Source organism: Triticum urartu, chromosome 2 (genome assembly GCF_003073215.2).
Source record: "Triticum urartu cultivar G1812 chromosome 2, Tu2.1, whole genome shotgun sequence".
Taxonomy (NCBI): domain Eukaryota; kingdom Viridiplantae; phylum Streptophyta; class Magnoliopsida; order Poales; family Poaceae; genus Triticum; species Triticum urartu.
This window is the reverse complement of record NC_053023.1, coordinates 171,458,196-171,474,942: the sequence shown is the minus strand read 5'-3', so window position 1 is coordinate 171,474,942 and position 16,747 is coordinate 171,458,196. Positions and strand designations below refer to the sequence as shown.

The following is a 16,747-nucleotide window of genomic DNA, read 5'->3' as shown; positions in this document are numbered from 1 at the left end:
GAAGTCCGCAATGAACTTCTTCCAGTCATCACCACCAAGGCGAGTAGTTTGTGCCCCCCTATACACTTCCACAATGTACCCGCGGCTGTGCGCTTTGAAATTCATATAACCGCCTGGCAACTGAGCAAACTTGTTCCTTGCAGAGCATGGGACGATATGGAAAAACAGAACAATAATAAACGTAAAAAAATAGAAAAAATTCAGAACAAACAAAATAGAAGGGAAAATTGTGGACAGGAGTACTATACGGGAAAGATTCCGTTGGCATCACAGACATAGATGCCGAATCTCCGACCATTTTCATTTTGGCAGTATGCGTGGTAAACTGGGCACACCATTCCTGTTGGTGGAGTAAGAAAAGTAAAAAGCTGTGAGGGATCATACTGCCAAAAACAAAAAACAAAAAACAAAAAAATGCATGCATTTCTTGACATAAAATTGAGCTTTACTATTGACTTAAGGTTGCAATAGATGCAAAACAAAAAAAGCTCACACACGAATGACTTAACAAAGTGGAAGAAGATGCTTTTCACATAAGGATTAGCTCCAAGAAAAGCATTCTGTGGTTAAAAAAAGCCCCTACAAGACAATGACATTTAAAAAGTTCACTAGGATTACATCTACTACTGATTAACACCTTATCCCAAGAAAATGCAAAAGAGATGAACTACATCTACTACTAATTAACGTCACCCTAAAAAATTACTAATGCCTAACTGCATTTTTTTCCATCAATAGGAATGGAAATAATCAAAACCAATGAGTCGGACCTGATAGTCTAACTCCTTGTTGAAGGAAAAAAATCGACAAAATGGAAACTATGCTTTACTAAAAAATAATGGCTACAAAATAACATTTTAAAAAGGTAATGTGCATGGAGAAATGGGGATCTGATGCTAAGCGAGAGGAAGATAGTCAACTATAAAGTTAGGGTTTCAGAAAACAACTTGATCCTCCCCCTAACATCTTCAGTGTTTCCAAACTAGACCACGCAAACAACCGCCCTTGGTGAATGTTGGTCCAAGTAGAACAAAACCATCTGACCCTTCCCCAGCTTGTTGTGTGCAACAAACTTTCTCCACCCTCTCCCATACAATGCACTCTGCTTGCGCCCCTTGTGACACTTCACAGTGTATGTACGTTTGTTTGCCTTGAATGTCAACCTATCTCCCGTCAGGTTGTCGACCTATCTCCCGTCAGGTTGTCGGAACAAACCCTTTCATTGCATGTAACAACCTATTTGTTTTTGACCGAAAAAAGCAAAAAGAAAACGTTAACTACATTCCTACATGGATCAACTAGTAAAAAATAAGTTCACTTTGAACATTAACCCATTGAATTATACATTCTACATGGAATCAGATAAATAATAAAACAGATAACTATAAAGAGTGTTATCCAATTCTCTTAACTACTGTTGGATTGAAAATCCTACATGGGTTGAACATGAACATCAACCCGTGAATTCTACAAATCTACGTTCTACACGGGTAAAAAATGGCTAAAAAAGATATACACTGAACTCTTAAACATGAACCAGCCATATCAGTGTAAAAAATACAGTTACTAAAAACAAAAATATCTAGCAAAAGTAACCCATGAATTGTACCATACATGGTTTTTGGAAGTAAGCCAAGCTACAAACACTAACAAAAAGATTGTTGCTAGTAAAACACTAATAAAAACACAAAAGAAAGTTGCTGCTAGTTAAATCATGGCCATGGTTTCTGGAAGTAAGCCAAGCTACAAAACACTATTAAAATGACCCCTTGTTTTTTTGTACTGAAAAGATCCTTATTATGACAGTAAGTGTCCTTTCCTCTCTAACCACACAGGAAGAACTTAACACACTAGATAAAAAAATCAATGATTTAAATGTAAACAACTAGTTAGCTAGGGGCTCCCCTCTGCTTCAAAACTCAAGGAGAAAAAAGAAAGGGCCAACCTTCAACAATATATTATGTGATGATGAGTACACACTAAAAAAGAAACAAGGATCAGAAAATGAAAAAAGACAAATAAAAAAGAAACAGAGGCTCTGGAGTTACCCCCTCCCTTCTTGAACTCCTTCCAGACATACATACTGATGCCGCTTCCCCTGCTCTCGCGGTCAACAAGGGCTCAGACAAACTGTGCAAACCATCTCCTGTGCACATAAAAATGGTGCCAAACATAAATTTGTGCTAGTGCGAGGCATACATATTCAGCTAATGATTTTAGTGAGAAACTTGCATGCTTAAAAAAAGGATTTCAAGATAATGATGATTTATCATTGGCATTGACGGCTGATGAGCAAAAATATATTTACATTGGGTTGCAGAGATAAAAAGATGAATCTATCAAAAGACCAAATTAAAACAAAAAATGTGTGAACACATGGAAGAAATCGACATACCACTGCTAGTGATGCATTTAGTAATCATTATCTTGATCCCAGACAAAAAAATTGAACATGGTACTGATTCATAGGGTTTCAGCAAGAAAACTGAAAAAACATGCTACTGCTACTTATTAATAGGGGTTCAACAAAAAATATGACAAAACAAATAAACATGCCCACTCCTAGTGATAGATTCAGTAATAATCTCTCTCGTATACAGAGAAAAGATTTCAAAAACATGCTATTGATTAAATGGGTTTCAGCAAAATATAAAATAAAACAAAACAAGGGACTGAGCCACTCCTACTGATAGGTTCAGTAATAGATATGAGAGGGTTTGGGTTCAGTACGTAATAATCCTCAAACATGCTACTGATTTCACGAAAATGGATACGGCAAAAGTCTGAAAGAAAAATCATACAAAAAAGAGGACACACTACATGCCACTGTTTGATTAAAAAGGGGGAGCGATTCTATGCTTCAAGCTGCTAATCTGGACTTGATCCAAACAAAAAATGAAACCCAAAATCCCCTCAGATCTACTGCATCTCGCCAACAAAACAAACAACAAGAAAAGGAGGGGGTGGCACTTATTCCATCAGCAGCACCGCCTGTTCTCTCGCTGGCCGTGGAGGAGCACATCGATTTCTTCGTTCCGCTGCAGATCTTCAGATTTGACAGAGAAGAATAGAGAGAGAAGGAAGAAATGAACTGACTTGCCGTTCCCCTTCTCTTAATTACCACGAGTCCCACTTCCTCTTCACCCCCTTTATTTACTGCACCCCCAGCACTTTGCCCCAGCCTACAAAAAAAGCGACATGCTCGCACGAATCCAGGCCGGCCCCAAGCATTAGACAACGCTCCAACAGAAAGACACGGGCCGGTCCGTGTATTATACAGGCCGAAACAAAGGGCAAAGCGCCCCAGCGCGAATCTACAAGCAAACATCGATCGAACAGCTGATCAGTCGACCGAGACTTTGCAAAATCTCAGTCGACTGATTTTTAGCAACTCCGTAAAGCTTAACTCAAAATACAAGAAGGATTGATAAAACCAGACGGAGGTAATCTCGAGCAGCGCACGATGGCGTAGCGCACACTATAGCGACCAATTTCACTGTGTCTACAGGTTTTTCACCGTAGACGTATCTGCGCTGTTTGGTTCACTATAGTAGGTTTAAAAAAGGGTCCCAATAACTGTCACACGTGTCGTGTATTGGGTAGTTGTGTCACACGCCTCGTGTGGGATGGACAGTAACCAGCCCATACATTTATGTGTGGGCAAAACAACTAATGCCCACACACATCTTTTTTTCCTTTCTGAACCCTCTCACATGTGTGCGTGTGGGCGAAGTTGATAACGACCACACGCCCGTATGTCAGGCCTCGTACCATTCTGGTCCCGCACGCGACGCGTGACGCCCACCGCGCGCCCGCAGTTGCCATGGTCCAGACCCTCGTCCATGTTCATTTATCTGCAGTTGCCATGTCGCTGAACTACGGTTGCCATGTCGGACAACTGCAATTGCCATGGTTGCTCAACTGCAGTTGCCATGTATGGTCTGATCTAATGTAGTTGCCATGATTTCATAACTTTAGGAGTTGCTATATACTAACACTAGACGGTTGAGAGAGTTGCCATGTGCTCACAAGCATGCTAGGGCAGTTGCCATGTAAAAAAGAAGAGTTGTCATCTGCTTACGTGCACGTTAGGGCAGTTGCCATGTACGTGCACGTTGGGGCAGTTGCCATGTACCATGCAAAAACACATGGCAACTCGGTAAAAGACAGTTGCCATCTGCTTACGTGCACACTAGGCAGTTGCCGTGTACCCTGCAAAAACACATGGCAAGTCGGGTAAAAAAAGAGAGTTGCCACCTGCTTATAAAGCACACTAGAGACAGTTGCCATGTGCGCTGCAAAAACATATGGCAACTAGCAGCTTACGTGTGGGAGAGGAGACGGGCGTGTGGGCGAGATGGCAAATACCCACACACCAGCCCTTATGCGTGACTGAAAATTGGTGTGTGGGTGAACTGCTAAACGCCCATACACCGACCCCTCCATATGGTAAAACGGATGTATGGGCGAACTATGTCACACATCACACACACGCCTTGTCCTACGTGGTACAGAAAATCAGTCGGATTGTGTCAAGATTCGTGCATATAGTACTGGACGGTGATGGATACGTGTGGTCGAGATGGTCAACGCCCACACGTGTGGGCGTTAACATTTCTGTTAAAAAATGCGATCAACATTGGAAAAAGGTGAATACATTTTCAAACGCAAATATTTTTCAAGTTTGTGAACATTTTTTAAAACCCTATGTTTTCCAAATATTGAACACTTTTTGAAAAATGTGAACAACTTATAAATATTTAGAACAATTAATTTTCTAAATTCAAGTTTATTGCAAATAGTTTGTGAAAATTAAAAAAAATCAAAATTTTTGAACATCATTTGAAAAAATAAACCATTTTTTAAATGCAAATATTTTTTCAGAATTAAGAAGATTTCTTGAAAAAAGGCTAACATCTTTTGAAGATTCCCAAACAAACTATGAAAAAGGGAATTTTTATGAAATTCCTGAAAAAAATAAAAACACAAGAATTTTTTGAAATTTATGAAAATTTTTGAATTTACGTTTTTTTAAATTCGAAACATTATTTGAATATCTTGAGCAATTTTTAAAAGGGAATATTTTTGTAATCTGTAACCATTTTTAAAACATCCAAACATTTAAAAAAGGGAAACTTTTGAAAAAGAAAACAGTAAAAGAAAAACCATTGAAAAAAAGGACAGGAACCCCAAAACCAGTCAGGAACCTTCTGATAGGTTCCCAAAAACCAAATAGTGTAGTACCTTATCTATCTACGCAAAATGGGCCAACCCGTCACTCGGCCACTCGCCTAGCACCGGCAGTTTGTCGCATTATGCGGCAAATAGAAAATTTGTCAGGCTGACCCACAAAAATATGTGCTCCTTCGACTAGGATTTTTAGGCCTTCTTTGATTCAACAGAATTTAATAGGATTTTTGGCGTTGAATCTAGCTTTTGTATGCAAAAACACCAAATGTCACATATAAAGTAGCACAAATACATTAAAAATACCCTTGCAGAAATTTAAAAACACACCCAAAACTTTGAGGGCATCAAAATCTTGCTCCTCCTTCATGCACCTACAACATGTCGGGCCAAAGCTCGTTGCCGCCTTTAGGCCTCCGTTACAACGAAGCAAACATGTTTAAACCCAGGAGCTTGTAGAAACAATGACCAGAAAGTTGTCAATGTAGATCAGAAGACGCGCGCAGACATGATCTGCGTAGTAGATCGTTGCCTGGGTGAAGAAAATGATGAAGAGAGCTTATAGAATACCCCAATTCCGGCTAGACGAGGTCGGGGAACCCTAATCTCATATGCTTCCTGATGAGGCTAGCCAACCTTCCTGGTTAGAACTAGAGTTGGAGTAAGACATACATCCACATTGTTTGCTCCATACGAAGACACGATCGAGAAAGCCTGCAGAAAAGAAAAACTCGGAGAACAAATCTAGGGACACGCCATCTTCCATACGCCTCCCGACGACACGAAGAAACATCATTGGAATGAGGGCGAGGCGAGAATACTTTATTCCATGCCAACGGCGACACCATCATCTCGCCACCATAGAATGGAAAAACGCTAAATTTATTTTGAGCCCAACCACCACCAGACCAAAGCCCTAGGGTCCCCGCCTCCTCCCGACACCGAAGCTACAGACGAAGGGAGATGGGGTCCTTGGATTCGCCGGGGAGTAGGGTAGATTAGCCACCGCCTGTCACCTAGGTTGGGGAGCGGGAGACTGAAAAATATTGTATTCACGACCCGTATGTGGCCCAAGGTGGACAAGAAAGTAATTTTATATTGGTTGTTTTGTTTTTCATGTGCTACCAAACTCCTACATGCCTCCTTTGATTCTAATCCCTACATGACTCCTTTGATTCGTAGAAATTTCATGATTTTTGGAGGAATTGGATATTTAGGAATTTTTCTATACTGGTTGTTTGATTCACAAGATTGGAATCCTTGGGATTTTTTCCTTGGGATTCATCTACATTCCATCCACTTAAACTTCTTGTGAAATTATTTTGTTTTTTCCTGGCTATCAAGTTTTTTTTCATCTAAAAACACGTACAACTCCTTTGATTGAAATGATTTTTGAATATTTTTTCATCCACTCAAACCTCCTGATATCAAACCATGACAGGTGCAATTATATTGACAAGAGGAAGACCGCATTATATATAGGAGTAAACTTTCCATCCACTCATTTATCTTCATAGCAAATGTAACGGGTACGCTTCAATTGCCAGGACGGATGTACAATCATATCGGAAGTCAAAATTATAACAATCGAAGGTCTGGCACGAGGGATCCAGATTTGAGAAAAGTATACTTTTCGTCCCTCAACTTTCGGTGAAGTTTAGATTTGGTCCCTCAACTCCGAAACCGGACAACTTGCACCCTCAACTAACGAAACCGGACAAGGTTCGTCCCTGGTCTTGATTTTGACCGGTTTTGGTGCTAACTGACACCGGTTTTGACCGGTGCTGACTCAAATTCGCGTTTTTTTTTTCAAATCGGTGTTCCTTTTCCAATCCATGAACTTTATTTGAAATTCAGATACTTGTTTCAAATTGACATAATTTTTCAACTCCACAATTTTTTTTTCTAATTTGGGTTAAAGAAATTCAATTCCGCGTACGTTTTAAGTTCACACAAAATTTTCAAAAGCAAAAAATGTACACGAATATGAATAAGTACATCAATTTTAAAAAAATTACATGAATTTGAAAAAAACACATGAACTTTAAAAAAGTACGGGGATTTAAAAAAGTACGTGAACTTAGAAAAAGTACTCGGATTTGGAAAAAGTACACACATTTTTAAAAAGTTCACGTATTTGAAAAAACTACCCGAATTTAAAAACATTAAGCGGAATTGGAAAAGTACGCGAATTTGAGTCAGCAGGTCAAAACCGGGGTGGGACAGCACCAAAACCGGTCAAAACCATGACCAAGGATGAATCTTGTCCGGTTTCAGTAGTTAAGGGTGCAAGTTGTTCGGTTTTGGAGTTGAGGGACCAAATGTAGACTTCACGAAGAATTGAGGGATGAAAAGTATACTTTTCTCTCCAGATTTTGAGCAAAATAGCTTTAGGGAAATAGAAGGCCAGATGCACGGCCAACAAATGGACGGAGAAGCAGCCAAAATCTAACTTTGCTTCAACAGATCGATGCACACCAATAACAACCAAACTTTTACAAGCATGGCACCATATGAGGTTAGCTTTAAATACATCCAGATACATCAGATCAACAAATACTTCGATGGGGAAGATACTAACAGGCCTTTAAAATTTAATAACAGAGAAGAAATATGTACAGAACTCCATATTGAAATTACCTTGTAAGCTTTTCTGCATAAGTAAAAGCTTTGGTCAAACCAAGGATTTCATAGCAGAGTTCGCAGTGAAACTAAGACACTGATGCGATGTGCCACCCAGCTCCAGCCGGCGCACACTCACCCGATGTCAGCTAGAGACATTGGACACAGCCGATGGTTATAAGGAATTCAAGTCATGGATAATCTCAATGGTGCATGACCAGCCAACAAAAGCAAACATATTGTTTGTTCATCTCAGAATAGCAAATGCAAGATACCTGTTTTTGCTGTCAGGGTCATGATTGCTGCCTCTAAAAGTCTAATTTCTGCTGCATCCTTGCAATTTTCGTAACTGGTCACCAGAACATCACTACCCTCACGACGGACCCCCAAAAATCTCAAGTGCATGAAGCTACAAAGCCAAGATAGAGCCTACTATGGGTGATGTCGTTTATGCTTTGAATACACTATTGGTGGTAGAAATGTTGAATTTAATGATACAAAGTGTCAAATAAATTAATCAAAAAGGATATTGATGAGAAATGAGAATATGGAACTGGTAAAATATCTTTAGTATTTCTAACATAGAGGCGACTAACTAACTACTACTCCCTCGGTCCCTCCGTCCCATAATATAAGATCGTTTTGCAAGCTATTTATATTATGGGACGGAGGGGGTAGTTATCAAGGCTGGAGTGAACTTATGGCCCTCAGAGCTCTCTTTTCACAGTTGAAAAGAACCAAATTTCGTGTGTTCTTTCTTTTAGGGACAACTGACGATCTGAAAGCTTTAGCTTTAATAAATCATACATTGGATCAGAGTTAAGTAAAAACCTATAAACCTTTACCCAAAAAAGAATCTATCAATGTGCTGCTGTCGTCATATTGCCTCTTTCCCAAAATATATGTTTTGTTATAAGTCAAACTATTTGAAGTTTGGCCAAGCTTATAGAAAAACATGGACATCTATTAAAAAATCAAATAAATACACTAAATAATATTTCATAGTATATCTACTGATATTTATTTGGTATTGTAGATGTTTATATTTTTCTCTACAAACTTTTACTTGGACAAAATTTCACCGCACAAGGTTTCATAGTAACACAGTTATGTGGAAGCCCGAAGATAGCCATGTAAGATTTCAGCAGAAATCATGCTTCGACATTTAAATCACATACTGTAATCACTAATCAGCAACACTAGCTATAACTGCTGCATGAATCAGAAAAATGAGAGAGATGAAAGGGCAAATGAAAGACAATATTCATTGTTTCAAGGTTACAAGGAGATAAACGAATCTATTATCCAGTAAGCTGATAATAGTTAGTAATTCATGATTAGAAACGTGCATTTGGAATTGAAGTTATTTAGTAACAAGAACACGTCTTGTCTCCAGAGTCCCTGGATCCTCTCTTATCTTACTATACACTCTATGCATAAAGGGGTGTTCCCGAACCAGGCCACATCTCCAACATCAGTGAATTTACAGGAAATCATACAACAAAACAGCATATGAATGTACCGGATGACATTGGTTTTGGGTTGCCTAGGTCATGTATGGGCCTCGAGGCAGAGGGAGAGGTCGATGCGCGCGCGCTCGCACTGGGAGCGCTTGAGCGCGGTGCCGGAGCTGCCGCAGAGCGTGCGCACGGCGTCGGTCTCGCCGGGGCAGCACATGCTCACCACGCACTCGGCCAGGGCCCGGTTGAGGTGCCGGCACAGCACCTCGGGCTGCAGCGGGCCGCGGGCGGCACGGCGGTGGCACTCCGCGAGAGCCCGATGGGTCGAGGCGCAGGGCCCCGGGACGGGCACGGCCGCAGATTCGGCCTCGGGTTGTTGTCTCCCGCGGCCGCCGCCGCTGCTCCTGCTCATGGAATCGGGGGAGATCGGCGCTTCCGCCCCACCTTTGATCGCCCCTCCGCTCCTGGATTTGTTGGTGGTCTGCCTGGTCACAAACGACCGCCGTCCCGCCGGTTACGGCATCTCCAGCCGCGCCCCCAGAAGGCCTTCCCAGGCGTTTTTTTTACACTGATGCTGAAAAATCGGTCCAGTCGCGCTCCCAAGAACCCGATTTTCGCTGGCCTAGGCTGAAAACAGCGCCGGCGGACCCAGGCCGAACCCGGCGCGCTGGGGGACGCCCGGGGGCGCCGGGCGAACTGTTTTGGCGCGAAAAAGCCGTGGGCCCGCCGCATCAGCGACACGGCTCTCTTCTCGGTCCTTCGTCGTTCTCATCGCTTCGTTTCCCGCGGCGAATCAATACCAAAGCTGCCGCGCTGCCGCGTCGGTCAGCCTGCGCCATTGATGCCTCACGGGCGGCGCAGTGAAGACCGGATGATGCGCGTCCCTCGCCCTCCCTCGCCCGCCACGCATACACACGGCGGGCACGCGTACGGGCGGCGCCTCGGTCTATATAAGACCCGCCCCAGCGAGCTAAGTGATCTCACACTCTCTCGCCGTCGTCGTTCCCCCTCTCCTCTCTCTCGCCGTCTCCAGTTCATCACCCATGGCCGAGCGCTTCCCAGGCGACGGCGCGGCGGCGAACGGTTTCGGCCGCCGCCATCTTCACGAGGACAAGGCTCGCCTCCTTTACGAGGCTGAGTACCCGGTCCCGCCGGACATGCGGGTGCCCGGGGCGTGGAAGATCAGCGCCGGCGGCGTGCCGGTGCCCCGGTACCCACCGGCGCGGCGCGGCGTGCGGAGATCGCACACATCCGCTCGAACCTGCCGCGCGCGGCGAGGGAGGGGCCACGGTACGTCCCCGACAGCCCGCTCTGGGACCCTTATTTCCGCCGCCGTCACGCCCAGCAACTTGAGGCCACCAACGGCGTAGAGCCCTCCGGCAGGCTCAACGCCGCCGGCCGACGTCGGTGGTGGGGCGTGCCCGGGCGCACGTTGGAGGCCGTCCTCGAGTACATCGAGGGCGGCAACACGCCGCGCCTCGAGTACCCCGCCCCCCCTTCCTTCTCACGCCGCCGGGGAAGCTCCTAGACCCCGAGGCGCATGGAGACAGGGGGTCCTCCTCCTCGTCCGGTGGCTCGCCCTGCCTCCGCCCCGTCAAGCCGGAGCCCCAGGGCACGCCGGTCAGCGCGCGCACCCGCAGCTCCGGCGTCCGCATCGGCGCCCACGCCTCCTCACCCACTGGCCGCTTTGTCCTCGTCGAGCCCAAGCCGGAGCCCGGCCTCCCCGCGGAGTACGAGGAGATAGCCCGGCGCGGCTTCTCCGACGAGGACGCCCTGCGGTGGGCGCGGGACGACTACCTCCGCGACGAGATGGTCCGACAGCGCCGGGCCTCGGCCCTGGAGGAGATCGCCGCCCGCAAGCATGGGCGCGAGGACGAGCACGGCGTCGTGGTCCTCGACAGCGACGACGACGACGACGACGCCCCCGGACCGTCCAACCCGCCGCGCCAACCGGGGGAGGGATGCAGCAGGGACGGCGGAGGCGTAGGCGGGGGCGACGACGACGACGGCGGCGGTGACTACACGCGGTTCTACAGCCTCCTCGGCATGTAGAACCGCGTGGGTGGGCGGCGAGGGAGACGGCGGGGGTAGCCCGCGGTAGTTTTTTCTTTTTTTGTAAAATATGTTTAAGTTTGAACGAACTCGCCGATGTTTGCGTTAAATTTGAGTCTTTTTGCGCCGTATTTGACTTTTTTGACTAACCGTGGGCGCCGCGACTGGGGGACATCACGCCCCCAGTGCACGGTTTAGCGCTGGTGCGCCTTCATGGGGCGATTTTTTGCCCCTCCTGGGGGGCCAACGGCTGGAGATGCCCTTAGCGGTCACCCGAGTTGCTGGGTCGGCCCATGAGCTCCCCCAGACGCTCATTGTATGTCGGCCCAACGAGTTTCTAAGTTTCAAGACACAACAGTGTTTTTTCTTTAAAAAAAATAAACACATTGTTAACATGTTTTTTTTCTCCTTTTGCAGGTATACAAACATATTTCATGATTAAGTACAACAGATCAAAAAGCTGAAATGATCGTCATCAAGGTGCTCAAATGATATCTTCTCTAACTTCGTCTTTCCCATGCTATCACTTTTAGAACTTCACTTCTCGATGCCTTGCCTCTAGCGGTAAAGATATACGAGTCTCAAATATAGAGTATCAGTTACACCAATTTTTTGACAACAAATATATTTCATTGTTAAGTACAAAAAATCAAAAAATTGAAATAAACGACATCAGAGTGTTCAAATGCTATGTTCTCCAATTTCATATTTCACAACTATCACTTCTAGATGCCTTGCCTTCTGCGATGAAAGTACACGAGTCTCAAACATAAAGTGTTAGTTACATCAATTTTTTTAACAAGAACAGATTTCACGGTTAAGTATAATGAATAAAAAAACTTAAATGAATGTCATCAGAGTGCTCAATTGCTATTTTCTCCTACATCATTTTTTCTATACTATCACATCCATGCCTCTAGCGATGAAAGTACATGAAACTGATTTTTACCGGCAACACTAAACATAAAACTATTAAAAAGAGACGGTATAAGTGTTTGACCCTAAGAGGTGAGAACCTAAGTAAGTGTTCTGAACACACGATAACCGAAGGCATGCCTCTTCCTAGTCGAGCATCGCTTACAGTTCTTCAGTATATTTTTGTTTGAAAGAGAGGGAGTCCCAAATAGTTCTTTCGCATGGCCAAGTCTTATCGAGGAAATCATATTGCATCCTAATGCGCTAGGAGGATGAAGATAATAATGCCTACACCATGTGATACTCAATCGTCTGTATCAGATTAAAAAAATTCAATGCTTTTGTGCATATTTGACTTAAACACCCTGGAAAACATCGTCTATCCAAGATGCTCCCACCCTTGGAAGATTGCTGCCACCTATTCTTCTCATGCCCCAATTCCAAAGCCGTCTAGAACAATGTAGGCATAGTGCCTCCGGCCTCCTTCGATTTTGAAAGTGCGTCTATGCCCCCAAAGTATGTTTTGGTATTGATGACGAACAATTAAATGATTATTGTGTTCTATAGGTGTGATAACTGTTGGGTTTCGTAGTAATTTCAAAAAATTTCCTACGCACACGCAAGATCATGATGATGCATAGCAATGAGGGGAGAGTGTGATCTACATACCTTGTAGATCGACAACGGAAGCGTTTGGTTGATGTAGTCGTACGTCTTTACGGCCTGACCGATCAAGCACCGAAACTACGGCACCTCCGAGTTCTAGCACACGTTCAGCTCGATGACGATCCCCGGACTCAGATCCAGCAAAGTGTCGGGGAAGAGTTCCGTCAGCACGACGGCGAGGTGACGATCTTGATGTACTACTGCTGCAGGGCTTCGCCTAAGCACCGCTACAATATTATCGAGGACTATGGTGGCTGGGGGCGCCGCACACGGCTAAGAATAAGATCACGTGGATCAACTTGTGTCTATGGGGTGCCCCTTGCCTCAGTATATAAAGGATGGAGGAGGAGGAGGCCGGCCAAGGCTAGGTGCGGCCAGGATGTGGAGTCCTACTAGGACTCCAAGTCCTAGTAGGAGTCCACCAAGAGGGGAGGAAGGGAGAAGGAAGTGGAGGAGAAGGAGAGGTGGCCGGCCCCCTTTTCCCTAGTCCAATTCGGACTAGAGGGGAGGGGGGGCGCAGCAGCCCCTTGGCCCTTTCTCCTCTTCCCACTAAAGCCCATCAAGGCCCATTGCTTCTCCCGTAACTACCCGGTACTCCGAAAAATACCCGAATCACTCAGAACCTTTCCGATGTCCGAATATAGTCGTCCAATATATCAATCTTTACGTCTCGACCATTTCGAGACTCCTCGTCATGTCCCCGATCTCATCCGGGACTCCGAACTCCTTCGGTACATCAAAACTCATAAACTCATAATATAACTGTCATCGAAACCTTAAGCGTGCGGACCCTACGGGTTCGAGAACAATGTAGACATGACCGAGACACGTCTCCGGTCAATAACCAATAGCGGGACCTGGATGCCCATATTGGCTCCTACATATTCTACGAAGATCTTTATCGGTCAGACCATATAACAACATACGTTCTTCCCTTTGTCATCGGTATGTTACTTGCCCGAGATTCGATCATCGGTATTCCAAATACCTAGTTCAATCTCGTTACCGGCAAGTCTCTTTACTCGTTCTGTAATACATCATCCCGCAACTAACTCATTAGTTGCAATGCTTGCAAGGCTTAAGTGATGTGCATTACCGAGAGGGCCCAGAGATACCTCTCCGACAATCGGAGTGACAAATCCTAATCTCGAAATACGCCAACCCAACATGTACCTTTGGAGACACCTGTAGAGCTCCTTTATAATCACCCAGTTACGTTGTGACGTTTGGTAGCACACAAAGCGTTCCTCTGGTAAACGGGAGTTGCATAATCTCATAGTCATAGAAACATGTATAAGTCATGAAAGCAATAGCAACATACTAAACGATCGGGTGCTAAGCTAATGGAATGGGTCATGTCAATCAGATCATTCACCTAATGATGTGATCCCGTTAATCAAATAACAACTCTTTGTCCATGGTTAGGAAACATAACCATCTTTGATTAACGAGCTAGTCAAGTAGAGGCATACTAGTGACACTCTGTTTGTCTATGTATTCACACATGTATTATGTTTCCGGTTAATACAATTCTAGCATGAATAATAAACATTTATCATGATATAAGGAAATAAATAATAACTTTATTATTGCCTCTAGGGCATATTTCCTTTTCAGTCTCCCACTTGCACTAGAGTCAATAATCTAGATCACATCACCATGTGATTAACATCGATAGTTCACATCATCATGTGATTAACACCCATAGTTCACATCGCCATGTGACCAACACCCAAAGGGTTTACTAGATTCAGTAATCTAGTTCACATCGCTATGTGATTAACACCCAAGGAGTACTATGGTGTGATCATGTTTTGCTTGTGAGAGAATCTTAGTCAACGGGTCTGCCACATTTAGATCCGCATGTATTTTTGCAAATTTCTATGTCAACAATGCTCTGCATGGAGCTACTCTAGCTAATTGCTCCCACTTTCAATATGTATCTAGACCGAGACTTAGAGTCATCTAGATTAGTGTCAAAACTTGCATCGGCGTAACCCTTTACGACGAACCTTTTTTTCACTTCCATAATCGAGAAACATATCCTTATTCCACTAAGGATAATTTTGACCGCTGTCCAGTGATCTACTCCTAGATCACTATCGTACTCCCTTGCCAAACTCAGTGGTAGGGCATACAATAGATCTGGTATACAGCATGGCATACTTTATAGAACCTATGACTGAGGCATAGGGAATGACTTTCATTCTCTTTCTATCTTCTGTCGTGGTCGGGCTTTGAGTCTTACTCAACTTCACACCTTGTAACACAGCCAAGAAACCTTTTCTTTGACTGTTCCATTTTGAACTACTTCAAAATCTTGTCAAGGCATGTACTCATTGAAAAAACTTATCAAGTGTCTTGATCTATCTCTATAGATCTTGATACTCAATATGTAAGCAGCTTCACCGAGGTCTTTCTTTGAAAAACTCCTTTCAAACACTCCTTTATGCTTTGCAGAATAATTCTACATTATTTCCGATCAACAATATGTCATACACATATACTTATCAGAAATGATGTAGTGCTCCCACTCACTTTCTTGTAAATACAGGCTTCACCGCAAGTCTGTATAAAACTATATGCTTTGATCAACTTATCAAAGCGTATATTCCAACTCCGAGATTCTTGCACCAGTCCATAGATGGATCGCTGGAGCTTGCATATTTAGTTAACACCTTTAGGATCGACAAAACCTTCTAGTTGCATCGCATACAACTCTTCTTTAGTAAATCCATTAAGGAATGCAGTTTTGTTTATCCATTTGCCAGATTTCATAAAATGTGGCAATTGCTAACATGATTCGGACAGACTTAAGCATAGATACGAGTGAGAAAATCTCATCGTAGTCAACACCTTGAACTTGTCGAAAACCTTTTGCGACAATTCTAGCTTTGTAGATAGTAACACTACTATCAGCGTCCGTCTTCCTCTTGAAGATCCATTTATTTTCTATGGCTTGCCGATCATCGGGCAAATCCATAAAAGTCCATACTTTGTTCTCATACATGGATCATATCTCAGATTTCAGGGCCTCAAACCATTTCGCGGAATCTGGGCTCATCATCGCTTCCTCATAGTTCGCAAGTTCGTCATGGTCTAGTAACATGACTTCCAGAACAGGATTACCGTACCACTCTGGTGCGGATCTCACTCTGGTTTACCTACGAGATTTGGTAGTAACTTGATCTGAAGTTACATGATCATCATCATTAGCTTCCTCACTAATTGGTGTAGTAGTCACAGGAACAGATTTCTGTGATGAACTACTTTCCAATAAGGGAGCAGGTACAGTTACCTCATCAAGTTCTACTTTCCTCCCACTCACTTCTTTCGAGAGAAACTCCTTCTCTAGAAAAACTCCGAATTTAGCAACAAAAGTCTTGCCTTCGGATTTGTGATAGAAGGTGTACCCAACAGTCTCCTTTGGGTATCCTATGAAGACATATTTCTCCGATTTGGGTTTGAGCTTATTAGGATGAAACTTTTTCATATAAGCATCACAACCCCAAACTTTAAGAAATGACAACTTTGGTTTCTTGCCAAACCACAGTTCAGATTGTGTCGTCTCAACGAACTTAGATGGTGCCCTATTTAACGTGAATGCAACTGTCTCTAATGCATAACCCCAAAACGATAGTGGTAGATAGGTAAGAGACATCATAGATCGCACCATATCTAATAAAGTACGGTTATGACATTTGGATACACCATTATGCTGTGGTGTTCCAGGTGGCATGAGTTTGTGAAACTATTCCACATTGTTTTAATTGAAGACCAAACTCGTAACTCAAATATTTTACTTCTGCGATCATATCGTAGAAACTTTCATTTTTGTTACGATG

At 43.8% G+C, this 16,747-nt stretch overlaps 1 protein-coding gene across 1 annotated transcript; it reads right to left on the bottom strand.

The window, feature by feature from the left end:
- Nucleotides 1–9,048: 9,048 nt before the first annotated feature.
- On the bottom strand, nt 9,049–9,793 carry LOC125541351. The gene has a single exon (XM_048704789.1). It carries the CDS (start codon nt 9,679–9,681, stop codon nt 9,361–9,363), a length of 321 nt encoding a protein of 106 aa, XP_048560746.1. The 5' UTR covers nt 9,682–9,793; the 3' UTR covers nt 9,049–9,360.
- Between the last annotated feature and the right edge of the window lie 6,954 nt (nt 9,794–16,747).

Excerpts from the sequence above, each read along its gene's own strand:
- LOC125541351 (XM_048704789.1), bottom strand. The coding sequence starts at position 9,681 with ATGAGCAGGAGCAGCGGCGGCGGCCGCGGGAGACAACAACCCGAGGCC.